Raw genomic sequence first — 27665 nt, 5'->3', positions numbered from 1 at the left:
CTGTAAGCACTGGTGTTGGAGCCCAAGCCCTTTATCCCAGGCGCTAAGGGACGGTCACGGCTGTGGCTGGGAAGAGCTCTCGAGTGGGAAAAGTGACGAGTGATTTCTCCGGTCTGTTTTGTGGTTACTGTGTCATAGCTCCAGTCTTTTGGGCAGTTATTTCTCGCCTCAAATCCTATGGAATAGCAGGTTTGTGTTTTCGTGGATGAGGCAAACTAGTGGCTACAGTTGGCTGACGTGCCTTTGGTGAATCAGTCTTTCTGTTGGAAATGAATAGATATGAGGTGAATCTAAACATGCATCAGCTTTGCTTGCGTGTTTCATCTCAGTAAGAGGAAAGTGTTGTGTTGTGACATTAACTCCACCGCAATGGCAAATGCACTGGCGGCTGCTCTGGCCACCAGCTGTCTGTTTAATCCAGTCCTGCAAGCGGAGTTAATGAGACATTCCTACTTAAATAACCTGCTCCGATTAAAGCTTCAGATCTTTGCACCTCAACAGCTGTGTGTTGTCACCGAGATAAATATTTTAACTGGTCTGGCAATTCCCTCGCTGCCCCGCGTAAGTGGGTGAGTGAGTGGCTATTGTGTCCCATTTATTAGAGAGAAATTTAAGTTCTTACAGAACAGCCATCTAGAAAAGAGCTGGAAAGGGAAAAAGGAGGGTGGGAGGGAATCTTCTCTAGGCGGCCGTTCTTAAGCTGAGAAACCATAAAGCTCATTTACCTTTTGGATCTGGTTCCACCAAATAGTGGGTGGACGTCCTACAGCCACGGAGGTTTGATTTGAAAACTGTCACCTAGCATAGAACAACCTTTTAAAAAGGGTTATTGCTGTAACAGGACCTCGAGCGACCCATAAAGGTGATAAAGAATAAAGCGTATTGAATACTCTGAAATGAAGAAAATTCCCCTCCTTGTTTACAGTACAAAAATTTTATTTTTTGTTAGGATAATTTAAAGTTTAAAACGGAAGTAGACATATTCATTTTACAAACAAGATATTATTCCATAAGTAGGACCATTAAAAACAGTAAACCAAAAAAGCTATCTTTACAAAAGCTCTGTGCATAGCAACTTCATACCGGATATAACGGACAAAGCAAAAACCCCGAAAAACAACCAGCCGACCCCAAACGAACCCCAAAACTATACAGTAGGGAGAAATGAGGCCTTAATTTACAGAGGGGAGAAAACGGTCTTTCAAAACCATGCATATTGAGGTGTGCAAAGAAACAGGGAGTAAGATGCTATACCCAGAGGAATCGTGAAATGGTACTCGTTCTGAGCAAATCTGTGGCTACCTATCGCAACACTTTGTTCTTCTGGAGGCAGAAAGGAAAGCTGTCAGGAATATTGAGCAGCAAGAACTAAGAGAGGACAGATTTGCTTTATCACACCAGACAAAATCCTTACACATAGGGTTTGACGTGACTCTTCCATTTGGTTGGGTGCTTTGCCACTGCCAAAGTCCTTCTCACGTGGGCAAGGGTTCTGATTCATTTATTTACACACATTTTCATTTGTGAAGCTACCAGTAAGTTCTACACCCATCTCAAGTACAACCATTTCCATGCATGAGCAAAATCCATGTTCTAAATCAGTCCTGTGTTTAATTATTTTCATTCATTTGCCTCAGATCAAGCCAGAAAAACCCATTTTCCATGTTTACCTCACTATAGGCAGCTACGCTTGGTTCTCTTCCTATATGCACTCAAAGAAGCTCTTCCAGGATATTTTGTTTTTCACTGGGACTCACGATTTTCCCACTTGAGCAACCGGACAGAGCTGAGCAGAAGTAACTGAAGTGTGAAAGGGACGTGGAGCGTGTCAGGACCTTTCCTTGGTGTGGCCAGCCTGGGATTTTCGTTCCCTGAACCTTCCTGAGACTCCAGTGATCTTTGTATGTGCCTGCACAGACCAACTGACAATTAAACCGGGAGGGTGGACAATTAACAGAACCGAATTTTGAGTCTACGCAGAGCTGATCGATAGACTTTAAAATTAACATGAAGGGCAGAGGAAAACCAATCCACTATGTTGATGCTTTGGAGCTGTGGGGGGTATTTTTTAGGTCAAAAAGGGGAAGGTGAGAGATGTCTCAGAAATGAGCCTGGTCCATCGCGGTGTTGAACTCCAGGACTCAATGTGGTGTTTACTGAGATTTGTGGAAGTCTCAGTCCCAGCTCCAGGAACCCTCAATCTGCTTATGTCCTGTGTGCTGCCGAATTCCCAACATGCGCTTGTCCCTGCCCTTGCTGGGTACCGGTGCCTGTGAACGTCTGAAATACCTGTTTGTTATGTTCCAGAGCTCCCGGTGCGACGCCGGTGGCCTCGCTGACCCGCAGAGAACCAGCAGCGCAGTGGCCTTGCGACCCTAATGCACAGTGAGTTATCTGATTTCCTTTTTTCTGGAACATAGACACTGTCAGTAGTGTGACTGTAACACCCTGACTTAAAGCACATTGTTCCCACCATTTAAATTTGTTTCTAATTGCCATTTCGGCCTTGGAGTCAGTGGTTGCTGCAGCTGGATTGGAACTGTGGGTCTAGACAGGGCTTTCTAGGCTGTTACTGATCCTAATTAGCTCCAAACGAGCTCCAGATCACTGAACATCTCCTACCACACGTACCGATCGCCAAGAACACTCTTTCACTTACCCATCCATAAACTACTGGCAAACAGGCAAGTGCAGGGACCATGTTAAGGGTTTATTTATGAAGATAAAGCTGGAATCATAGGAACAGCTACAAATCAGTCGTGTGTACTTAGGGGGCTGTGGGTAGGGTAGCTGATATTTTTTTCCTCTAAAAATGGCTTTCCAATAATCAAATTCTTTTGAGTGGCCTGTGGTTTAGTCAGAAAACTCGTGATATTTTTAATCAGACTTGTTCTCACCTCCCAGTTTCAGGAGAGGACACACAAAGGGGAACCAAACTTTTCTTTATGCTAAAATGCAGAAAAATTCAAAGCAATTGATTACTTCTATGAACTTCATTATATATATCGAACATACTTACCGTTTTTAACAACTCAGGATAAAAGTGCATAAATCATTCAAATACATAGTTACCCTTTATAAATGCACCCTTAATATGAAGTATAACTGAAGGTAAGGTGTTCTAACTACACGGAAAGACATGGAGAACCCTTTCCCTCCTCATTCCTACAGTGAAGCTCTAAATCAAGGCGGTATCATGGAAACTCGGTCCGTTCAGTCCCCAAGTGCCACCCGCTTGTGACACTCAGCACTTCACCTCAGTACCTGAATGTTTGAGTTGAAACAGAAGCGGACAGGGGAGGATGAGGAGGGTGAAAGTCGTAGGTGACTTAGTGATACCACAACGGACGTAACATTTGGTGAGTTTTGCTAATCGGAAGGAATCCTGTACATCCTTGCACGTGAGTTCAGTAGGAGGGAAGAAGTGAGGAGCGATTGCAGCAGTAATAATATATCTCAAACTTATCACTACAGTTTTGCATCATTTTTCTTCATTGTACAACTGGAGGAAAAAATCCAAAAAAGGGTTTAATTTCTACCTCTACATACAATAAGTTACAAGTTTATTTATTTAAATAATTGTAAAACATCTTACATTTTTTAAAGAGGTTAAACTATAAGCAAATACACACATACACCAAAGTTCCATCACTCGTGTCAGTTTGTCCTAGAAATTCTTTCATGCTGGTACCCTGTTTTGTTGCATTTTTTTCTGCATAAACTAAATCGATATCTGATAGAAAATAGAAACTTCAACTTTTTTTTTTTCCCCTACAAAGTAAAACAAATTGTATCCAAAATATCAAGCTTGAATCATTTTTGCCAATTTCTTTCTCCTTTTTAGTATTTTACAAATGTTAGGAAGGTTTCTTGGCTTTGCGTTCCCGATCCCGCTGGTCGTCCTGGCTCTGGGCTGGTTCTTCACTCACAAGGTTTCGGAGCTGACGTGGTTGTGTCAGGAATGTGAAACAGGTCAGAGATGCCGATTTCTATCTTGTCCAATCCATAAAAAACGTTCCTTTTTGTTTGTTTTTTGTTTTCCTGGGCCTGGCTTTCCCCCCAAAAAAAGAGCTTGTAGTGCTATTTTTTAGTGGTCCATCACAATAAGTAGTTTTGTGCTGTAAAAGAAAAATGAAAAAAAAAAGAGGAAAAAAGGGCAGAGGGAGAGGAGCAAAGCTGCTCGGCCTTACATCGGGGGAACGACAAGGCCGGTCATGGCTGAAAGAGAAAATTGACAAACATGAAATTCTGGCAGATTTGTATGGAACAAAATATACCTGAGCCCTTCCTTCACCCTTCTGCATGCAGTGGCATTGCAGGAGTGGCCCTATCTGCGCGTTAAACTAGACCTGCAGTTTAACGTTTTCATGCTTTAGTGAGAACTAACCTGTGAGACTGACAATGAGCACAGACAAGGGACGACGGGGTATTTCATAGTGTATTCACCAAAAGGCAATTTGTGGTTCTTAAATGGATAAAGGGGATAGAAGATTAATTCAGGTCTCAGCACATGAACTTTCAGCAATGCCCAACCGTCCCTTGGAGATCCCAGAGTTCAGGCTTCACGCTCCCTCAGGCTGAGCACTCAAAATCATTCCTGCAAACCAGGATCGAGCAGCATTGCCCTTCCCTCATTTCCTCACAGGAGTGGTCGTGTTGGGAGTGAGGAAGATGTGAGAGCAAAGGGGAATTGGCCCCGTGCTGCTTATGGGACCTCACCTGAGAGTGACAAGTCCGGATTCACTGGATGAGACCAGAGCCGGGTTTGGTTGTTCAGCTGCAGTGCAAATAACGGACCAGGCTCTATGTCGCTGGGCTTAGCCCGTGTGTCTGGATGGCTGGAGTCCTACCTGGCGCGTTCCCAGAACGCTGGGCTTATGTAAATTATTTATTAGTCACTCTCACTACCTTTAATTGCAGCTATTTTCTTCATAACTGACAACAGCAACATTTGAAGCTGCCTGGGACCGGTGCTGTTCCCAAAGGTTTTGAGGGGTAAGTTCAGTTTATACGTATTTATATAACAAATGAGTGAGTCGTATTTTCAAAGGGGCCTCAGTGCAGCGCAAGGTCCTAATCCTGCCGAGATTTACGTTCACTGAAATTTGTGGGATTATTCATGTGTTTGAAGCCCCGTCCTCTGAGAATTAATTTCACCCTTATGTTCAGAGTGTTTAAAAAAAATGCTTAGGGCAAGATCCTCAGCTACCATGAGCCTTTCATTGGAACCCAACCGTGGGTATGGGCTATGATTTAACACAATAGGAAAACAAGTGTTTTCCTATTTAGTCAGTAACTGGGGCTGAAGTCCCTGCCAATTTTGGCAGATAAGCCTGTTTGGTTTCAGTTTCTCTTTCAGTTAAGTCAAATATCTACTTATTTTAATTGCTTAGAAATGTGCTATTATTTCTCAAACAGATTTTCAAACAGGCAGTTCACCTAACCCTACATAGAACAGGTGAGTATTTCTACGCCCGTTTTGGGGAGCGAGGAGCCGGGGTGCATTACAAGTGCAGAGATGCTCCGGTAGCACTAAGGAGCGGGTGTGAGCCAGCGTAGTGTGAGCTCTGCTCCCAAGGGGGACAGACCTTATCGGCATAAATATTTATCTGATACTATCGTTATCGACATTTATTTCCTTTTTTTAATCAAGGCAAACTTCCAGCAGATCAAAGCAAAGCCCAAGCCCGAGTGTCTGCCATGTCTCTTAAAAATACTTTAAGCATATTTGTAGAGGCCACATTTTGGAAAGTCCTTTAGATTGAAGGGGAAGTATATTTTATTTTGTAAAATTAAAGATATTCTGTTGTCTAGCAGTCCTGGACTCCAGCTGGTGACGGCAGCGGCAGAACTGCCACCTGCAATCAGGAGGAGGGTGTGATACCCCTGGGCTTCTGCTGATCCTTTTTTCTTTCCCTTCCCTTTTTCCTTTCCCTTTTCCCTTTCCCTTTCTTTTTCCCTTTCTCTTTCCCTTTCCCTTTTCCCTTTCCCTTTCCTCCAGAGGAAGAAACGAGTCCCTCCTTTCCTCGCCTTGTCCGTGTTGCCATTGTCTGCGAGTGCTCCAGAGCAGAGCTTCTCAGAAGTTGTTGGGATGGAACCCACCAGTGGACAAATTCAGGTACAACTCTGATATAACCCAGAAAGGACCAGCAAAGCCCAAGTGTTTCACTGCTGTTCCATCCCAATATCGCAGCTTCCCCTCCTTCTGCAGCCAAGCACGAGGGTGTTGAGGAGCCTCTGTTCTCCCGTTTCGCGCAGCTCTGCTCTGCGCTCCTCTCTTTCCACACCCAGCCCCGCTCCCCCGTGGGGCTGCACTGTCAAAAGCTTATTCCCAGCCTGTATCGCTTTTTATTGAATGTTTGTGAGGTTTGGATTAAGGTCTTACACTGCTAGCAAAGCTGTAATTATTTTTGCCTGTATTACTATATATTGAATCGATGTAACTTTTCAATAAAGGTGGTTCAATGCAGGACACTCCCTGATGAGTTGGGAATATAGAAACCACCGTCATTATCCCAGAGGGTCTTTTTTTTTTACTTGGAGGGAAATGGAAAAAGAATTAGAGATGAGCCTTATTGTATTAACCTTGACAGCTTGCAATTATCAGCTGAAACACTTGATTAAAATTGTCACAAGGTTGGAGAATTTTTTTATAAATAAATAATCAAACATGGATAGTAACCAGATGCTATGGTGATAGGCACCTTTAATGGGTGTAATTAATAATGCTCATAAGCCTGATGTGTACGAGTAGCCCCTGAAATGTCTTGCTTTGCAGTGGGGAAGTGTTGTGCAGGTCCAGCAGCCGTTTGGTGGGAGCTGGAGAGGGGGTCAGTGCCGTACAAACGGACATGGAGCTCGTTCCTCAGGTATCGCAGGTGCTCTTTGGTGCCTAAATTATAATCTGGTTTAAAAATGATGCTTGCTAGAAAAGATGTGTTGAGCACTGTCATCATTGCCATGTAACATCTTGCTCTTTTTGTTTGCCTTGTTTGCTGCCAAGTTTCCAGCTTGACAGTTGTACAAGTCTGAAGAGCACACCGAGTGCTCCGGTGGTGACTCGGAGCACCCGCCATGGATCCACGGCTGGTCCTGCCCCGCGTGCACGGGTGGGTTTGCATGGGTTGGGTTTGCACGGCGAGCACCCAGCAAAAGGTGCAACTCGTGCTGCAGGCGTCGCGCACCGGGAGCTCCGGCCCCACCAGAGATCGTGCACTCGGCCATCAGCACCGAGACCACGGAGGTGTTTGTGAACAACACGCCCCTTTATTACCGCTCATTTATTACTATGGAGCTAATCAGCTGAAAATGATAGAGAAAGGATTTTCAGAGGAAAACACAGCTGGCTTCCATTTAGCAGAAAACATCAGAAGGGCACTGTCATCCTTTATATGAGAATGTAAGTGAACTAAATTACAGCTTCTGGGAAGGATGGTCCCAACTAAGACATTAAAAAGTAGCTAAAAGCTTCAAGTTTTTCCTAAAGAATTTCTCTTTGTTTTTGCCTCCATAGGAAATTAACACCTTTTTTTTGGTTTTCCCCCAGAAATCCTTCTATATTTGGATGGGAGATTTTCATTCATCCATCCCTGACTGTCCAACCACAGCCAGGTAAGATATTGATAGATATGCAGTGCTTTTAGATGATAAGCAAGTTAATCCATATTTTATGTAATATGTCTCTTAAAAATCTGGAGAAAACCATTGGTAGCTAAATAGAGAAGGTAACTTGGCCTCATCTATTGAGTTGGTTGATGTGGTTACTGTCTCAAGTGCTGAGCTGAATCTGCACAAAAGGCTGCCTGAGCAATTATTTTAATTCAAGTTAATTAGGAACACCCTTCAAATCAAAATACGTGTTTGCTAAATCATATATGACTTAGTTTAATTATTAAAGAGCACAGAAATGTATAGCCACTCTGCAGTGATATATTTTTCCCATTTTGCCCAATATCCTCTTTGACACGAAGCAGTTTGGAATATTTTCTTTCATTTAAAAAGGCAGATTTTTGTTTTCTCCCATTAAGAATTGAGCTCTTGTCAAGCCCGAATACACCCGTGACATATGATGAGATACTAAATTGAACATCCCATCAAATGAAAGATAAGTAATTAATAGTAACATGAGATGTTTTTGTCGAGTTAAGTGTTAGCAAGAAGTTCTAAATATCTCTTCAGGTTTTCTTTATTCTGAAGCAGTCTGTGCCACTTGCATCTCTGCCAATAAACCGGGGAGAAAAACGTACTTGATCCTTCCAATATATCCAATTTCATCAGGTGACAGCTCAATATTTTCCATCTCTATTGACAGCACAACACGTGCATCATTTGCAGCCTTCAGTCGCTGCCTGGGCTCTGGAATCGTTCTGGTTCCAGCCGAAGCTCCGTGCTGAGCGTTCCTAGCGTGGAAATGGCCCAGTGGTTTTTACCTGGTTCAAGGTTCTGTTAAGAGTTATTTTAAATTGTCGTGTCTTAAGTGTTGAGTGGAGCTCGTTACCTGTTTGCGCAGCCTTGGACTGCGAGGGGACCGGAATCCCCAGTGCTGGGGACACCCCTGACTTTGGCAAGACAAGATACCGATAATTAGGGTCTTCAACTCAAACACCCGCGTTTTCTTGGGGAATAGCACAGGTGTCCCCTTCGCTAAATTGAGGCTGTTCCTAAGGGTATCAGGCTTCAGTACCTTTTGGATTGGCTACAATCCTGATGGTTAATGGAACATCTGACCTTCTGGGGCTTGCCTGCTATTCCTTGTAACTGAGCTTGCATTTTTGTGTTGAGATGTGCTGAGCTGGCCAAAGGTAATCTGGGCAGTCAGCAGCCCATGCTGTTCCAGCAGTTTCCAATTTGCTTCTCCCATCAGCTGCCTCGCATCTGAGACGAGATGATGAGGCATTTGTGTACTTATCATGCCGCGCTGCATCGCGTCACGTTACATCTTCCCAGTGCCTTTTTTAAACTGCCTTGACATGTGACATGAGCGGCGCACGCGATGGCTCTGATCAGCATCACCTGCTCTCAATTTGGAGAGCCTATAGAAGCGCGTGGTGTCCAGTATGGATTGCTGCTTGTTCTCTACCTATCCCAATGTATAGCAGATGGCAGGTGAGGGGGGGTAAGCAGGAACACATGGCACAGGGTTATCTGAGGGTGTTCCATGGCCTGGCTGTGTCGTGCAGCCCAAAGCCGGTAGATACGCAAGTTTCATGCTTAGTTAATACTTTTGAGTTACAATGTACTTTTTTCCACCTATCTTGCTGTCTCTAGTAGTATTTCTAATATTCTCATTGCAACAGGATCCAACAAGTAGGATGGAAAATGTTTGCCTTTCAACAAAAACTACATTGCAAACATTATGTTAAAGGAGATGTTTTCCCCTTTACTTACTGCCTGCTCTGTGCTTGTGTTATTGTCTCCACCAAGTATTTACTGATGTCTAAATTTGATAAGTAAATAAATAACTTAGGTTTGCAGCACAACTATTCCAGGTTTCTGGCCCAGGGTGATGGCACAGCAGAGATCAACAAACAGTCTCCACCACTGCAGCACGGTAAGGCCGTTCAAGGAGCCTCTTTGGGACCCTCCTGTTGACTTTCTGGCCACATCTGTCTGTCAACACTGTGGGAATGTTAATTTGGATATCAGGCTGTGTGGATCTGGAGCCTTTCCAAAGCACGTGCTCCCCAGCTTGCATCAATTTAAATATTTCAGTCGGAAAGAAGAATTTGCATCTATGGCTGAAACAGTTAAACAGTGGGAAGAGCTGGCACAAGGACCCTCGGGCAGACACGAGCGACTCTGCGGAGCAGCCACTGCCTGAGCTGGAGCCACATCTGGTCTGTCTTGTTGCATCTGACTGACAAGTACAAGGTGTACTAGGTACTGTATCGCTGAGAACTTGTTTAAATAACAGTTGTAGTGTATTACTGGATTTGTGTATCAGGGCACCGATGTATAAGGAGACCTCCCACCAAGAAACGGATCTGGATCATAACTTCTGCATCCGTTTATCTGTGCCCAAGTCACCACAGCTCTGTTTGTGTAAGCTATTTCAGTAGGTAATCCATAACCTGAACTGATGGATTGATCCTGAACACCTCAAGAGCGCACCTTTGTCAGTAAAAATGCACGAGTGTGAGCACTGGGCCTTTAGCCTTGAAATTCTATGTTATATTTAATATTCAAGTTCAATTTTAGAATGTCGTATTGATTACTAATTCATAGAGTGGATATGTTGTAAACACTAAATGGCATGAATAGCGTCAAATGGTCTCTAGTACTTTACCTGTTTACAAAAGGGTTAAAACAGAGACCAGACAACAGGGGAGCTTAAGCAAAAGTATTAACTTAATATAAAGTATTTTTTAATCTGTCCTTTTTCTGCCTCCCAGAACAATCTGAGTGATTTTCTCCTTAGACACCATAATCATACAAAACATTAACTGAGAGAAACCATTTCTAAATAATTTCAAGAAATAGCTACAACTGTTGTTCCAACAAAACTTTCTGTACCTGTACTTTAAAAAATTGCTTTAAATCCTGTTTTCATCTTCTTTAAACAGAGTGGAAAAGAAGTTTTACTCCCTGTCAGCGTGATACCCGGGCATTTACAGAGTAGAACAATGTCTTACACTGATGGGAGAAGACAATCTCAGAGCAGCACAGAGTTTCACGTAATTGGGACGGGAAGACGCTGTTTCAGAGTTCTGTAAGTCAGCTTTTAAAAATGTAATTGTTTTTGTTCAACAGACTTAGAATTTCCTTATTACATAAAATAATCACAGTTTATGTAAGTCCCTGTGGCCTAGCTAAGGATTTATAATGCACCCAAGTCAACAGGTGTGGTTTGTAGGGCTCATTTCAGAATTACCCCTGGCTCTTGGCATGGCTCAATTCCCAGAGTTGTGTTTGCTCTGGTATCTCTAGTGAAGTCTGAGGGAGCCAGATGACTTCTCAGGCCCTATAAAGGCTTTTTTTATGGAGACTTGGAGCATATTTATGTGCCGCATGCCCCCCACAGCCTGTTAAAAGAAAGAATTTAGTACAGGTTTCCATTCTTATCTTAATACTCACATTTGTTTTGCAGATCACCTTTAAAAAGGCTGTAAATGTCCTATAGGGCTCAATTCCCGGTATGGGCCTAAGCCTTGCCCAGGTTTGGCGGCTCTGGCCGCTGTGTCCGTGCAGAGCGGTGCAGTAACTCTGCCGGCAGACGGGTGCTTTACAGGTCCCTGAAGCCCAAGGAGAAGTCGTTCCTCACAAAAGAGTTGGCAGTGAAATGCAGCCAGGGTGAAACCCCTCTCGGTATAAATGAGTGTCTGTCCCTGATGGTTTAAAACCAACCAGACAAAGCTGGGAGCATTGCTTTGATCCCGTGGGACTGGGTCAGATTTTCACTACTGAGCCTGTAATATCAGTGTGATGCTATTCAGGTGATTACTGTATTTACCTGGACTAACACAGTGGGCTGTACGTGTGCAGGTGAATAGTAATTGCACGTTTCTTACCTCTAAACCCATTTCCATTGCCACTGGAGCAGGCAGGGGAAGGAGACCCTTGGGGTCTGATGACAGGAGCAAAGGCACTCTTCTGTTTGACAGCGGGGAAGACGGACGAGGAGAATGGGAGGATGGAAGAAGTGCTGGAGGAGCCAACTGTTGGACTTGAAGACATGACTGCAAAAGAAAATAGTGAATCCTTATCAGAAATGCAATTAAAGAAGTTGGGTAAAACTGCTTAAAAGGTCTGTATTGGGCAGGATAGCAGGTGTTTTCTGGAAAGGCAAGATCCTGATGGTGTTGGGAGTTACACTCTGCAAGAGTTACAGTGTGAGTAAGTCATTAAAGAAGTCAGTAAGTAAATAGCTGTTCAACTGCGCATCCTCTTATAAATTTTATATATATATAAAGAGAGAGAGAGACATTAGTGATAGAGATAGAGATGACAGAGATGATAGAGAGAGAGATGATAGAGATAGAGATGATAGTGATAGAGAGATTGATAGAGATAGTGATAGAGATAGAGATAGATAGAGATGATAGAGACAGAGATGATAGAGATAGATACATGGAGATAGAGATAGTGAGAGATATAAAGATATAGATATATAGATAGATAGAGATAGATAATATATATAGAGATACATAGTAGAGATAGAGATACATAGATGGAGAGAGAGATAGAGATAGAGGTAGAGATGGAGAAATAGAGGTAGAGATATATAGAGAGACAGATAATTAGATAGAGATAAATAGAGAGATAGAGATAGATATAGATAGATATAGAGATAGATATATGTATATATAGAGAGAGATAGATGATAGATAGATAGATAGATAGATAGATAGATAGATAGATAGATATAGAAATACATATACATATGGAGAGAGAGATAGAAAACACACACTCTTGCCAGAGGGAAATCAAGGTGTGAAAGGAAGAGTGACTTGCTCATGGTAAAACTAGTAACTAGAAACACAATACTAACTACCAGAACTTAAGTCTATCATTGTTATATTCCTGGTTATCAAGATAATATAGTTTTACAGGAAATTATTCAGCTCTCAGTTACTGTTAATACAGTTCATACACATAAAAATTATTTTAGAGTGGCTTTAAGATAGGATCTGGAGATTATACCTTAAATATATTATACAAATTATACCTCATGTCTCACTGTGGACTTTGCCACTTAGGGATCTGTATAAGGATAAAGAATGAAGGAAACACAAGTAGGATTCAATATTCCTGGAAAATGGGAACATTTTCTAGTTCCTACTAAAAAATAGCAGAACACAAATCAGAACAATCTTCACTAAATCTTGAGAACATCTCTGGAAAGACAACCCTTGCTGGTTTCTGCTGCGGTGCATTAACGAACGAGGAGGCACGTACGTCCGTATGGGGAGCCGGTCGGGGAGCCGTTGATGAAGCCGGGCGAGCCCGGCACGCCCAGGTTGCCCATGGGCACGTTGCTGTAGCCGTTCATGCTGTTGCTGGACGTGCTGTAGTTGGACTGTTGGGGGGTGGAGCTGGAGGAGTAACCGCGCGGTGAGATGCTGCTCGTGTTGCGAATGTAACCTGAAATAAAACACAGTTCAAAGCAGTCAATGGATTTGGCATAAAACTTTCTCCTGCATATTCCCTGCTTATACAAATGATTTATTAATAAATCCAGATTAAACATTTAAGCAAGTACTATTAAATTCAGTGCGTTTTATGCATGTTCTTTCAAGTTAAGCAATATTAAATTGTAAAACAATGTGAGAAACTGAATTTTGACATCCTTTTCTAATCAGATTTGATTTATTAAAAGTTGAAACTTGTTCTAAGACCTGGAAAAAAATGTGTGTGCTTATCTTTTCCTGTGGTAGAATTTATAATGTATATACGCGATTTTCGACTATTTTAGGGGGGAGAGAAAGAGAGAAAAAGAAAGAGAGACAGAGAGAAAGAGAAACAGAGAGAGAGAGAAACGGAGCAATCAAGAAATTCCCCACTTTTTAAGAGGTTTTGTTCAGTTGCTGTCATTGTCTTTTATGAAAACAGAGATACGGGAGCGGGGAGAGAATTCTGGGTTAAGCTGGCATCAAAAAAATAGGCAAAAACGTTGCCAATGTGGTGCCTGGAAGCTGGTGCAGACACAGCATCACCCCGATGGCCGCACACACACATCCACTTGAAAACTGAACAGGTAAACAAGTTGAGAAACTCCGACGGAAGCACCTGTGATGCAATTATTGGTTGTTCAGCTGAGCGCTACACGACTCGCGGTGCTCACCTTGGTTGTTCCCCTGTGCGGACTCGGAAATGCTGACCCCCAGCTGGCTCCCGTAGGAGTTGATGCCCATCATGCTGCTGTGAGCGGGAGAGCTGGAGAGCGCGGGGATCTGCGCGGGGTTGCGCGGGACGCTGTACAGCGCCTCGGCGATGTCTGCCGCCCGCTTCAGGATGATGTCCTGCCAACCAGAGGGGACGGTCAGAAAGGGGCTCGGAGACATTGCCTAGTGTTTATAACTAAACACAGCCGCACAGCGCTGCCCTTGGAGTCATTCTGACCTGGTTGTTGTGTGGCGTCCCGTACAGGGCTTCAACTAGGTCAGCAGCTCGTTTCAACAGCATTTCCTGGAGGAAGAGCAGGTGAAGAAAATGGACATTTTAACAGAAAAAGGTTTTTGGTGCAAACAAAACCATGGGGTAGTGTTTTCTGAAAAAGGAGTCCCCTAAAGAGCTGCTGTTTGCCACTTTTCTCTTGCAGTGTCTCAATCCGGAGCTGCACGCCCACTGTGGCTCTGGAAGGGCTGACGGGTGCACCAGGAGCACCCGCTGAACCCCCCACACCTTGGAGTCCTGAACCTGCTTCAAAACACCCCATTCCAACAAGAACCCCCTCCCTGCTGAATCCCCCTATATTCTTTTGCATAGACACATAAGAATCTAATTAATCCCACCTTCATTTATTTTTTCTCACTGATAGTAGCCTAATGAAAACACTACCTATCTTATGTTACCTCTGCTTGTAGGAAAAAGAATCACACAGTAGACTATCAGAATAAAACAGTCTTTCATCATGCAAAGACGATAAGAAGTAATTTGGTACTGCACTAAAAATCTAGCAATATAGTCACTAATGCCACTCTCAGTGTGGCAGGTGCAGTATTATAGATACATTAAATCCCGAGCTGTTCCAACACGTGCACTCTGCAGTCGTTGCTGCACAGAAAGTTGAGCTTTAAGTGTTTTTTACTAAAAGATTCCCTTCAGATTAACCTCTGCGATAAATCCTGTATCATGTATCGTCTGGGTTCAGTGATTGGCCCATATAGGTAAATGCAAAGGACCATGATTACGAACTGAGAGGGCACCTGCACTGAACTCTTGTTTTAGCAGCAAAAGAAGTTCAGAGCGTTTGAGCTCAAAGAGAAAACAATTACTGGTAGCTGTGCATTCTACATAATCAAATTCTTATTTGGTCCTACAACTAATTGCTGAACATATGTTCACATGTAACAGTCATTCGAGACACATTTTGTCTCTTTTGTGAGTTACAAGTGAAAGAACAAAGGGGCTCAGTGAAATGCTTATAAATATTTTACCTTTGCTAGTCTCTCGGGGTCACCAGGGTGCCTTGGGATGACCTTCTGCAGTCTTTGGAAACCATAATCTATGGTAGGTTCATTTAAAGCTGAAAGGAAGACAGAAGAAAAACCCCTGTATGAGTTAATATGTTTGAATCTGAAGCTTCATTAGCTCAGACAATCCACAGCTTCCTCGCCCGGTGGGCAGAGCTGAGCTCAATGCACAGGTTCATCATCTACCAGAGCTCCAGAAAATGCATTCAGAGGCGGGTATGTTGAAGCAAATGGCACAATTTATCCGAATGCTGCACGCTATTTAAAAACTCCTAACTGAAAGTGTTCCGGAGGGTTACACCAGTGAGTTGGGCTTACTCAAAAGAGAAAAAAAATCACTTCTGCACTGAAAACTGCTCCAGTTTCCACTGCCGACTCCTCACCGTGCAGCAAAGGCTGAGGGAACAATCTGAAAGATACAGCAGGGCAGCATTGCCACTAAACACTGCTCTAAGGATTAATGTATTTAGCCTGGATAAAACTGACCATGGCAGAAATACAGCAAGTTATGGGACAAATGCAAATTACAACAGGGCTTCTGTGTTGGTTGTACAGTCAGAAATCAAGTACCGTATTTGCTCAGCTAATAAGCACATTACACTCCACCCCCCGACACTTTGCCGTCACAAACTAGGGCAGGGTGACTCATTAGACACATTAACGTCTCCAGTCGTATCTGGCTGTTGTGCAGACGCAGCCACTTCGCTGCAATGATGTGAATCTCTAGTGGATAAACCAAGATGTTTTGACCCAGATCCTCACTCAGCAATAGCTGCTCCAGCCCTACCAGCATCGCTGAGGATTCCATCCCACTTCAGGCACTTTAATACTCTCTACTATAAAATTGCGGCAATTATCATCTAATTTCTGATTATTCAAAACAAATTCCAATTCAAATTAATACAGAAAGCGAAAAGTTCCGTAGCATTCTGCATACTCACGGGCTTTGCCTCTAAGACATTAGGATTACTAGTGTTTACTAAGCTACAGGTTGGGTTTTCTTCTTATTTCTTTATACTCCAGAATGTGCATTATAATTCAAGCAACACATTCATGCTGTGAATCTTGCTAAGAATTCCATGGCACATTTAATAAGTAATATACGCAAGTCCTTTAGCGCTCTCCCCATTCAGTGCTGGTCTATCCTCTTGTACCATTTGTGGGTTTTTGAGGGTTTTTTTTAATAACTCGTGATATCAGCACAGCAGAAAATACCTGGTTACAAGAGGCGCTGATGGCGCTTATTGGACCTTCCAAAATATACGCAGCACCTTGCGGGAGAACCAGCGCGGACACGGGAACAATGAACCGATCAAGTGAGACAGACTGTTCTACTGATCCCGACCCTGTTGATCTGTGTCTGTCTTTGGTATAACAACATGAAGGTAAAAGGTCATATTCCCCTCTGAGATACATTTTATATTTACTTTTTATTAAATAATTATGGCGTGGCACGAAGTTTAAATATTACAGGAGATAATCAAGTGGGAATTGAGCAGAGAAAAGCCAGACCTGAGAATTTCGGCGTGGCTATACTTAGAATGTCTTTGCTCTCCGTTGGGAGCCATTCTGGTTTGCTTAAGGAGTTTAATAATACACATTTCAACTGCTACAGAATCTACATCCCATTTGGGAAGGGGGTTTTTGGGGGGGTGGGTATTTTTGCCAATAATCCTGAGAATTATAGGCCAATTCCCTCCAGAGCCCATACATCATTACGTGCCATTTCTCTTCTTGATTGCAAGTCTAATCAGTTAAGTTATAGATCTTGAGCTAAGCAAAAGCAACATAAAATATATATTAATTTAGACATATATGTATACATACTTCACTAAAAATAGCTAATGGGAATATACAAAATGCTAATTCAGGAAGAAGAAATTGGCTATTATTCAACACAAATTTTTCCAATGGATTGACAGGGACATTTTCATTCTGATAGATAAACAGCAGCAAATCGTTTCTCAACAATGTTAAATGGCTTTAAGAAGAACTCAGCCGTTTGCAATCGATGTCTATATTATGTCTTTCAGCACGTTTTCTGTACAGCTTGCAGCAAAATTGCCCACTAATGGTTTTACTCATTAATGAAACAAAAATATCTCTGTCCTGAAATCCTGTTACAAACCAACATCCAGCGGTTGTAGAAGGAAATGGTGCCTGTTCAGCTGAACGGCAACGTGCAGGATCCACCAGCAAGTTTAAACAGTCTCACCACAATATCACTTCCATTGAGAAAAGAGCTAACGGATCAGTGATCATTTATCTATGTGTTACATAGAAATATGCCAAAATGACATCCAAATGCTTTTGGATTCATGGAGACCATCTGACACAGAGGGGGGCTGCTCGTTATCTCCTATAAATCAGATATCGGAAATGCAACCCCCAAGAAAACCGATCCAGGTACAGCAGAATCCCCTTGGCGAGTCCCAAACCCAGCGTTCCAGGACGAGGGGTCTCTTGAATTTCCCAGAGAATAGTTTAAAAGATTGGGTATGACATGCTATAATGCAAGCAAAAAAGGAGCAATCGTGTGGTGAATAAGCCAAATTGGTAGTTGGTCTATAAATTTCACTCTGGCATTACTGTTCTAACAACAGAATTGTTGCAGTCAGCAGTGGGGAGAGCTCTAAGTGCCCCCCAGCCTGCCCGACTTCAGTTACAACAGAGCTCGCAGACCGTGCTTCCTCCTCTCTATTGTTCCGTACCCTCCCCGGTCCATGATTTCCTCTGAAATAAAGGTCTCCAGCCACCCTGACCCACTGGAATAAAACCCTCACACTTGAGCACCTGATGCCATGACATCTGTCTGCATTTGCAAAACCTGCTCAGCCCCACTCATCTCAATGGGGACCAACCGCGATACCCAGCGATAACAGTGCTGACATTTAAAGTATTAATTATTTCACCACACATCAAAGCGAGTAAGACTGTCGAAGGAAGATGATGTTATGAAGATCTGCACGGTTTCCCGTGAGTGGCAGCTCGTTCTGATATCAGGCGCTCTCTCTCTGCCAACCAAGGGGACTCATGTAAGGACCTTAGTGAAGTTCTGCAGCTCTACTTTGCAGACCAAAGGGCAACAAGTCCTCTGGTTGTAAAGCATAAATGACAAGAAACCAAGTACGCATACCTCTAGAAATATCTGGAACTCAGAAAACAGACCCAGAGGACACATGAAGTATTTGGAGTGTGATGCCCAACCATCTTAAAGATGTTAACAGAGAGAAAAAGGCACCAGTGGCCTTAAAGGCTTGAATTCCAGCTTTGTACTAGTAACAACCTTCACTCAAACTGACAGTAAAGAGATTCTTGGGGTTCACCCTACACAATAAAACACTTCAATGCTGCTGGCTACAGAAGCTCGCTTGCTGTAATTGTGCTAATCCTGGGTTTGGGAGGTACTCACAGCCTACTCCAAGGTGTATGCTGTGCTCTAGTCAGGAGGACGCTGCTAGAAGGGCTCGTGTTGTATTTGCCGTGCTGGTAAGAGCTGTTCCAAACACCCCACCGTCCCTCCTATCGCCTGTGTCTTTCAGAGGCTAAAGCAGGGACAGGAGTTGTTCTCTGCAATCGCTTTGTGCCCATCAGTTGTGTTCCACCCAAGCAAACTCTCTCTTCCAGTTTGTAGAGCTCACTACATGCTCATAAACGTTGTTTCCCACCTTCTCAAATCAACTCACAAGCTTTAGCAAACCAGACCCTCCTACCCGTGGCAGCTGGCACAGAGACTGATACAGCACGACCCGGGAGTCCAACATATCCTACAGATTATTTTATATTGCGTTGCTCTGACAAGTCAACCCCTGGAGGATTTCTGCTCAGCAAGGAAAATTATGTTCAAAATCTCCCTGATATACACATTTCCAGGTTAGCATCTCTGTGACAAAGTAAACGCAGAGCTGTGATCCAGCTGAAGATATGAAAGCCTACGAGACATATCCTCAGCTGGCGTAAATTGATGTAAGCATTATTAAAGTCAAGGGAACTATAATGCAACTACTTACAGTGGCAGAGTTTGAATTTGTGTAGTATTAAAGGCGGAATATGAGGCTACTGCTAGATCAGGAGCAGAGAACAAATGTCTCACTGTTCTAGGAACAGCTGACTCTTCTTTAAGTAATTCAGAACATGGAGATGTATGTGTAACCTGTATTCTCACCAGATTAAAGTACAGACAGGGACTAAATGTTTAGTTGTGGTTGATTTAGAAATAGACTTATTATCTCTTGCTTTAAGTCTAGACATAACTACTAAAGTATGTAAGTTGGTTCAGCAACTGCCAATAACATATAACAAGCCATTTCTCTCGGTTTTTGCTATAGTCTGTATAAATATTGAGGGCAGAAGCAGCAACCCACAATACTAAATAAGATCCTTGTTTATCTGTTTCCATGTTTTACAAGGGTATTGGTGATTAAAATACATCACTAGAACCTGAAAGCTCTGTCTCCCTATCTCCAGCTCCCCTGTATAACCACGAGCAGGTGGTTAATCTCTCTCCACCGTACTGCGGCGATGTCTCGTATAAAATGGAAACACGTGTCGTTCGGTAACTGGTTGCCCATGTCGGATGCGGTGAGGCCCCCGCTGAGGTCTGGTTTTATAGCAATAATTATTCTTGTTACACCTGTGAAGTACTTATAGGCAGCTACTCAGTATTTTTCATATGACTTGACCCTTCGTGCTTTTCATCTGAGGTTGTGTCTCAGCACTTAATAATTATGAAGGACTTAATCTAACATGACCCTGATGGTTGTTGCTGCTGTTATTAGTTCTGACAGAACTACATCTTCCCGTGCTTTTAGTTTGCAGGATTTCACACTTCTCAGTCTCCCGGGCTTGATGTTAATGCCTCTGCATTTCTCAGGTTTTTGCCAAGTGCTGGCTGAAGGTAAAGGGGAGCGATTTAGAGGAGAAATTCTCATTTACTATATAACTGCAACTACATACAATTCAAGAGCGAAGTGGTCTTCTTTGTGTCTCCAAGCCTACTGCACTCTCTGATCTGTTTTCTATAAACTTCTATAAGCTCAGAGGAATATATTGCAATAGGAAGTACTAAAAGTATCACAAAAATAATACATTTAAATTATCATGAAAAAACCCCAGATTTTCATTATGATGCACAGGACTACCTTACCAATAATTATAAAATCTATTGACCTTTCCTCTTCATTATTTGATATGATCGTTTGCTACACTCTACCCAACAAACAGCTGCATTTCTGTGGTGCTGCTGAGTATTTTACAGAGAGCTATGGACACACACACATTCTGTGGGCAGGGGCATTTAGACAACCTGGTTTCCTAAGGCTGTTTTCTGGTGGGTTCTCTGCTGCCTGAGAACATGGCTGAGCTCTTCACCCTTTCCTTCAGTGCGGGGTTCATTCCGACCTCTCTCACCACTTTCCACATTCCCAAAAGTGCATCTGTGATGCTCCCGCCTTTCTCATCAAAACTGACAGAAATTGGTCAAGAGGCTCAAAACTCGCTGGGGACAGTCTGAAGGAAACTTAGAGGTGGAAGGACCTGCCTGAATGCGGCGCAGCAGGACCACAGTTTTCTGACACCGCAGGAAGAAAAGAAAAAGCCACCATGTTATTTTCGTCGCTTAGAAGTTGTTTTTATCACTATTAGCACCAACAACCTGGGGAATTGATTACACAGGTGAGCCTCCACCTAATAGTTGTGTTTATCGTTTTGCCTGCCATGGTGGGAGAACTGCAGGTTCCTGAACAGACAGATTGAAAAGTTGTCTGTTCTACCCTCGCTCTAACAGCTCGGTGTCTTCTGTGAAATGCTGTTTTGTAACATATGGCAGTAAGCACCCGCTCACCCTCAGAACGCTAACAGATATCCCTGTGCCAATAACAGCAGGAAAACAGGGATAGTATATTTAATTTTCTTCCACTTCATGCCCTTTTTTGTGGAAGCTCTCTAATTAACACGGCAAAAAACTGCGCTGTAGGCGGACTCACGTCCGCCCTAGGTGGTACTAAGTCTTGCACTTAAACCAGCTTTTACAATAATAAGATGACTTTTCTTCATAGAGGAATGACCATTTCTATTACTCATCTCTGTATCGCTCCATCCCTAAACCTTTTCAGCACAGGTACCAAGAGCACATATCCATTTAGGGAAATGTAAAATAAATACCGTTATAAATAAAACATTTTCCAGTATGTAGAACAATGCTATCATATTCCTGTACGCTCAATGTACCTATAGGCTGATCCATACCACAACAATCGGGGAAAAAGTATTAACGTGTAGGAACAGTCCCTCAACACCTCTGCACAACAGTGAAGTTATCTCCTTACATGTTCAAATGCCACAACTACCAGAGTGGCCTCCAAACAGCAGGAGGCTAAAGAAATAAATAAATACATAGATAAAGCTGAGAGTTGTCAATACTCATTACCAAAACAAAGAGGCTCTGAGCTGGAGCTCCTCCAGAGTAAATCACCATCACCTACCTGTGTAAATAAACCTGCCCGGTGCACCTTTGCAGAACTGTTTGGACTTGTACGATAATGTCACTTCTACCACTCCGGGAATGTGACGTGGGGGTGTCTGAACTCGAATGGCGTGAGGCGTGATAAGCTGGGAAATAATAAAAGGAGAGGCACGGTTATCTCCATGTTATTCCCCCCGCATTCACTTTAAACTCTCCAAACATGGTTAACGAGTAAATGCGTTGCTTATTCCTGGAGACACTATAGATCAGGCAATGATGCCTCTGGTCTAGTTTCTTGCCTCCAGGAGGGGAAGACCCATTTTAGGATAAATTTTAGTCAGGAAAACTGTGCTGGTTATGCCCATTGGTTAATTGCCAGCTTATTTCTGGACCCAGAGGGAATTCTTTCTCCTTCCCAAACTCTAACCCTTGCTTTATTTCTTTACTTTTACCTGTCTCCAGGTGCCTAGAATTTTCTGTTCTGGATATTACTGAGCAGTTGGCCTCAATAATACCACAGAGAAAGGAGTTCCACAGACTAAACATGTTCCGTGAATTTCCTTCACACAGGTTTGCATGGCCTGCCTTACACATCACCACTTTTGTACCATTATTGGAATGGGAATTAACACTGTCCCGCCTCCACTTTACTTAGAAGAGCTTCAGGGAGGAATCTCTACGTACCTCACTCCATACGAGCATGGTTCCAAACACAACTTGCAGCCCATCGAAGAAGTTGTCTCCAATAATGATCACCATCGCTCCCCCTGTAGTCCAGCCCTCGCTTGGGCTGATGGCTTTGATGCACGGTGTGGCTAAACAAGACAGAAAGGACATCAGAGCACCACGTTATGGGTTTTTCCCCCGACGTAGCTTGGAGATTGTTCACAATACTGTGTGGAAACCCTCGCAACACGTAGGTGCAAACAACTTCTGTGCACATTAAGGAGTCGTAAGTCATCCTGATGTGACCTGTAGCTTCACCTGTCCAGTCCTGGTGCTCCCGCAGCTTCATGGCCGGCGTGAATTGTGAATTCCCCAGAGCTGACAAAGACCTGGGACGAGTCCCCTCCGGCCACTCACCCATGAAGGCTGCTGCATCATCCCACCAAGCCCAATAAATAGATAAATAAATAAATAAAAAGCATGTTTTCTGCTTTGCTAGTGTTAATTACTTGCCTATTCATCACTGGCACTTAACATTGTGTCATTAAAGCCTATTAGGCCAACTGTAGTGGGTGTAAAAATGAAACGCCTAAATGATCATGCAGAGGTTGTTAACTCCCCCCTCATTATCATACGATCAAATGAAAACTAAACCCTACGGAAAGAGGTAGATTAAGATTTATTAAGTTTATCAATAGGTAAAAAAGATACAAAATTTCAAAGGTTTCCTCCAATTCCTATCAGGAGACAATTTCTAATAATTTTCTTGATTTTATAGCCTACAATCTTTTTTCTCCTCTCTTCCATATGTTCAAGGCCTCTGGACTATACATCCCATCAGGAACCCAATATGGTTTCCAGGCCATAACCAAAGTCAATCCATCACTCCATTCCCAATGTTGACAGGGTCAGAGGTGGAGGGGAACTTTGGCAGCGCTCCAAAAACACGAGACTCCTTTGAACAGCCAGTCAATCACATCCAATCAGTCAAGGAAAAACTGGATGGCTTCCTAGCCTAGGAATCCTGGGATTTTCCTTCTACCATTTCACTGCCCGCTGGGGGAGAATTAACACCACTCGGAATTCTTTACTGATTCAATCATTTTCTTCCAGTTCATTAATTCTTCTTTTAGGTTGATATAGGGCACGGTTAAGAAGTGGGGCAGCAAAACATTATAATGAAATAATATCCTTGCTTGTCTTTTCTACTAACATCAGCAGCTCTTCTCACTTTCACTAGCTGCAGGGGAGGGAAAAGGAGACGCAGATAGCATTTTCTAGCAATTTGGGGTACTGTTTGTGTGAGAGGTGGAATGCTGTGGTAATGAATGCACGGGAAGAGGGAAAGGAGGGGCCAACCGGTTTGAAGTTGAACAGATACAAGTATTTGTAATTGCTTTAATATAGTCCAAAACCCATCCTTGTAGATGGCCATGAGTCTTGCTTAGCCAAACAAACTAAAATCAATTAGTGTCACTTTCCTTCTGTGCATTGTTACGCTTCGCACATAGTTTGTTTAAGGGAACTGGTGACACTTTTTCATACACATCTTGTGCTGTAACAGTTCTGTTTAACTAAGATGTCAGGTTGCCTAATTTGCCTGAAATCAAATCTATCCCAGCTGAATGAGAGGCTGAAATGTAGATAATACTTTGTGTTTCTATTTTTTCATCTTTTCAGTACAAACTAATTAACAAATTGGGGGGGTGGGGGAGCGGCCAGTCTCTTAGATGTCAAGGGGATCAAATTTTGAGTACAGTAGACCCTGTTTTCCTGCCTCTTCCTTCTCCAAACCCCCTGAGGTTCTGCAGTTGCCCCTTAGCTCTTTCCCTTCTGAAAACAAACAGAAATTGAAGAATGGGTAAGATGCTTTTGCATTGGTTTGCATGCCGTTCTTCACACAAATCTCCTACCTTCTGAGGGGTCGAGTCTCCTTGCTCTCCGTCCATGCTTGGAGTTGTTGTGAACAAACATGTTGTCAGACACCGCCAGCACGTGCCCGTCCACGTTCACTGTTGTCGATAGCACAACCTGGATATTTAGAAAGAGAAGAAAAAGAAGGCAGGTAAACAATTTACTTTGAAATTCCACTTAAATATTAATTATTCACTTTAGTTAAACTCTCCTTCTGTTTGCAAAATGGCATCACGTCCTGCAGGGTTTACTCCTGAATAAGAAGGCGAGAAAATATTGTCAGCCTTCATTCTATGCGTTAATTCCATTTAACATAGCATCCTAAGGGCCGTATAAAGTTCTCACTGGATAATGACCTATCTGCTGCAGATGGCCCTAAGTGTAGTTGCCTTGATGCGCTGTGAGGGCTGATGTCTGCGATCCCGAGCAGGAGGGCAGGCTGCAGAGCACCACGGCGACTTTGCATCTCGTACAAACACGCAGATCCAGAGCCATCTGCTGTACCGCGCACACGCAAATCTGCAGCTGCTTGCAAAACGCAGCTCTCCACTACTGAAATGGAAACTCTAACTATGTGAAAGCGGTACCTGATATCACGTCTGGCTTTTGACATACGTGTGCTTAGTGCCTCTTGAAAATCATCCGAGCCTGAGGAGCCCTGATCAAGCAGCAGTTTTGAAACCTTCGCCTCCATGACTCATGTTGCTGGGCTCCAAGAGCATATGAATTCTTAGAGGAAGGAACTGTGTATGTTAATTAATCCCACTTAGTTTTCCCTTTACAATACAATATCCAAACCTGTAAGTCCTATAAATCCGGAAATATACTGTGCATTTAAACCAGAAACTCTCAGGAAAAAAGATAAAGAGCAAACTGCTTTTTAACTACTGAAAGACGATGCATCTCATTGAAACTTTGAGGTTTCAACTATCAGTTGGTGTAAATTAGCTGAACTCCACTCAGCTACAGTCATTCACAGCTATGGAGAATCTGCCCCTGGACATGCTCACGGATTTTCACAGGTACAGCTGTCCAGTAAGAAAATACCAAGCTCCAATTGTTGATGAAACTATATTCAGCATATAGCAAGAAAAACCTTGCCCTCCTACAGGATTATGCTAGCTTAAAGAATCCTTTCTTTCTTAAGACAAGTTTAATTCATTCCAAAAGGCTCTTGTCATACTGTACTCTTATACTTCTCAAGCATTCCTGTCACAAAATGTGTTGCTTTTGTGTGCCAACTGATTTCATCATTGCGCATTTGGGTGGAGTGAGACTCCTGTCCAAAGTGAACATTTCCCGCATGACATAGCTGAACCCACTCAGATGCACTTCATTATTTTCCGTTAAACAATGGAAATAAATTTTCATCTCTGGCTGGCCAGCGCGGAGCACACTATGGCAACAGGGGAATAGACCTGAATTATTCCAGTGTCTGAAATATTTACGACAAGTGTTTAAATTGCAACCAAATGTAAATAAAAAGTATATCATCTATATACAGTTACACTATATAATATATACATATCTGACCTCACATACACAAGGTACGTATGCGATAAACACACACCCACATGCTCTTTGATGAGATCTTTATAATAGACGCAGACTTCGAGTATACACGCGTTCTCTGTCTGAATAACCGTTGGGGTGTGTCGTGCTCAATACAAGAGCGATGTTTCAGAAGTTGTTGAGATCCTGTTCCTTGAGAAACAACAAGAACCAGCCCTGTGTTCGGGGGACAAGTGCTGAGCATCCTCTGCTCCCTGAGCCCGCGGGAATGGAAGATGCACTTCCAGACCTCTCTCCATGAGCAGTTCCATTCTTATTTACCTCTCCCATTCATCACAGGAGGGTCAAAGCCACTTGGCATTTCACAGGTTGGGACCGAGGGTAAATACATACAGTGTTCTTGGGGACTGGACAAAATGCAAAGTTCAGATCTGGACCAGAACCTTCTCCAAGTCGTGAACCTCATTTGCAGAGACCTTTGTCGTCTTTGCCACGACACTGCTGGCCAACTCATTAGCAATGATGTGCACTAAGAACACGTGAGATTACAGACACGAAAACTACTGAACGTCCTCACTTTGCTCCAGTCATTCTGAACCTGATGGAGATGACAATGGAATTGTTTTATACCAAAGACTAAACCCCAATGTTTTATGGATAAAAGGAAGAGGAATGCGCATTCCACGATGGTCTCTAACTCCCAGGCCCTTCCCTTTCACAAGCCAACTGCTTTCCCCCAGTGAGTATGTCCTGGGTCAGGACGGGTGACCCTTTCCATCTGGAATCAATCAGTCAACTCCTGACAACTTCCTGAAACACCTCACTCCATTTCCTGCGCTCTCCCCCTTCTCTCCTTCCCCCTGCTTTGCTTCACTCTTCAAAACTGCAGGCCACAGCAGCTTAATGTTAGAGGGTCAGACACAGTTAGACTCCAAAACACTACACAAGAACACCTTTGACCTTCAAAAATCTTTACATCTTAGCTAAACAAATCAAGGTCAACGTTTCTTACCATTACCTTGTTAACCATTTCTATGCATTTTTGCCAATACCCTTCTGAACGTGTATTTATCAATAACACTTGTTCTTCTAACATCATAAAACAGTTTGGGCATCTTTTTTTTAACCTCTATTTCATGCCAATGAAAGGTGATGTGCAAACTTCCTTGGAGATTTAAGTTCTCAGATTTGTCCACAACAGCAGCAAATTACTGACAAATTATTTTGGTGCGCTTTTCTTTTCCCGATCTGATGGTGCTTCTTGTGTATAATAATTTGGCTTCTATGCTTATTCGGTTGATGATCTTTTACCTAAAATCAGTAGTTAATGCAAAATGTAATCCTAAGGGAATGACCTGAGAACATCAAAATATGTCAGGTAGGCCATGGGTTCTGTTAATTGTAGCTGAGGGCCAAATTTGACACAGGCAGCATAAAGAGTAATGATTTTGAGCCACCCAACAGCTGGATCGACCTGTCACCTCTGTCAAGTTTTAGAGGACAACAATCAAGCAAGAAATAGGTCAATGTGCTATTCCTTCATCCATCCGAGGGCAGGTTCCACCTCTAGAATAGTGAGGGAGTTACAGGCTTCTAAGCAGAGTTTTTGGCAGTTCTTAAGATTCTCTCTGCTAATCTGCAAGAGTCTTGTTATTAGTTATGAAGCCACAGACATAAACCAACGATTCCCCAGCAGTACCGAAGAAATGCATGTGTTGTAGCTGCACATTATGTTTTGTTTCCCAGGTGGGTTTCTGTAATGTAATCCCTGCTCAAAAAGCAGGCGGGTTCACCTTCCATGGCATTCAGACAAACTGTCTTTAGCACGTTAGACTCGGGTTCTCTGAGCTCTTCCCATTCCCAGCACAGTTCAAGGTGGTGTATTTCTTTACAAACCTTTACCTGGGTACTACAACTTTTCCTCCCCCATCTATATATTATATCAGTATTCCTATATTCTAAAGTATGGTTCTCTTCAA

At 43.0% G+C, this 27665-nt stretch overlaps 1 protein-coding gene and 1 long non-coding RNA gene across 7 annotated transcripts in view; one reads left to right on the top strand and one right to left on the bottom strand.

The window, feature by feature from the left end:
- Positions 1-915: 915 nt before the first annotated feature.
- The window catches only part of EBF2 (EBF transcription factor 2), a 118550-nt gene continuing 91800 nt past the window's right edge, over positions 916-27665 (bottom strand). The window contains exons 8-16 of one of the 3 annotated variants that reach the window (XM_065856670.2): positions 24174-24291; positions 22279-22409; positions 21614-21740; positions 15096-15184; positions 14059-14124; positions 13781-13958; positions 12895-13080; positions 11508-11675; positions 916-4218 (exon numbers count right to left, since the gene is read on the bottom strand). In XM_065856670.2, the coding sequence (XP_065712742.1) occupies positions 4187-4218; positions 11508-11675; positions 12895-13080; positions 13781-13958; positions 14059-14124; positions 15096-15184; positions 21614-21740; positions 22279-22409; positions 24174-24291 (1095 nt within the window). In that variant the 3' untranslated portion in view covers positions 916-4186. Of the gene's footprint in view, positions 4219-10701; positions 11676-12894; positions 13081-13780; positions 13959-14058; positions 14125-15095; positions 15185-21613; positions 21741-22278; positions 22410-24173; positions 24292-27665 lie in introns of those variants that run through there. The other 2 variants (XM_071799283.1, XM_065856669.2) reach the window with 2 other exon arrangements.
- On the top strand, positions 2218-13260 carry LOC136112164 (uncharacterized). Of its 4 annotated transcripts, none has more exons than XR_011735834.1 (10): positions 2218-2385; positions 3172-4995; positions 5419-5458; positions 6002-6118; positions 6779-6869; positions 7004-7399; positions 7547-7611; positions 9489-9879; positions 10563-10708; positions 11601-13260. It is a non-coding gene; the product is annotated as an uncharacterized lncRNA (long non-coding RNA). The 4 variants fall into 4 exon arrangements; XR_010652806.2 differs by having other exon boundaries at positions 2307-2385; positions 6779-7399; positions 9489-9550; positions 9712-9879; XR_011735833.1 differs by having other exon boundaries at positions 2307-2385; positions 6779-7399.

The sequence above is a fragment of the Patagioenas fasciata genome, chromosome 26, assembly GCF_037038585.1.
Source record: "Patagioenas fasciata isolate bPatFas1 chromosome 26, bPatFas1.hap1, whole genome shotgun sequence".
Lineage (NCBI taxonomy): Eukaryota > Metazoa > Chordata > Aves > Columbiformes > Columbidae > Patagioenas > Patagioenas fasciata.
This window is presented reverse-complemented; position numbering and strand designations above follow the sequence as displayed.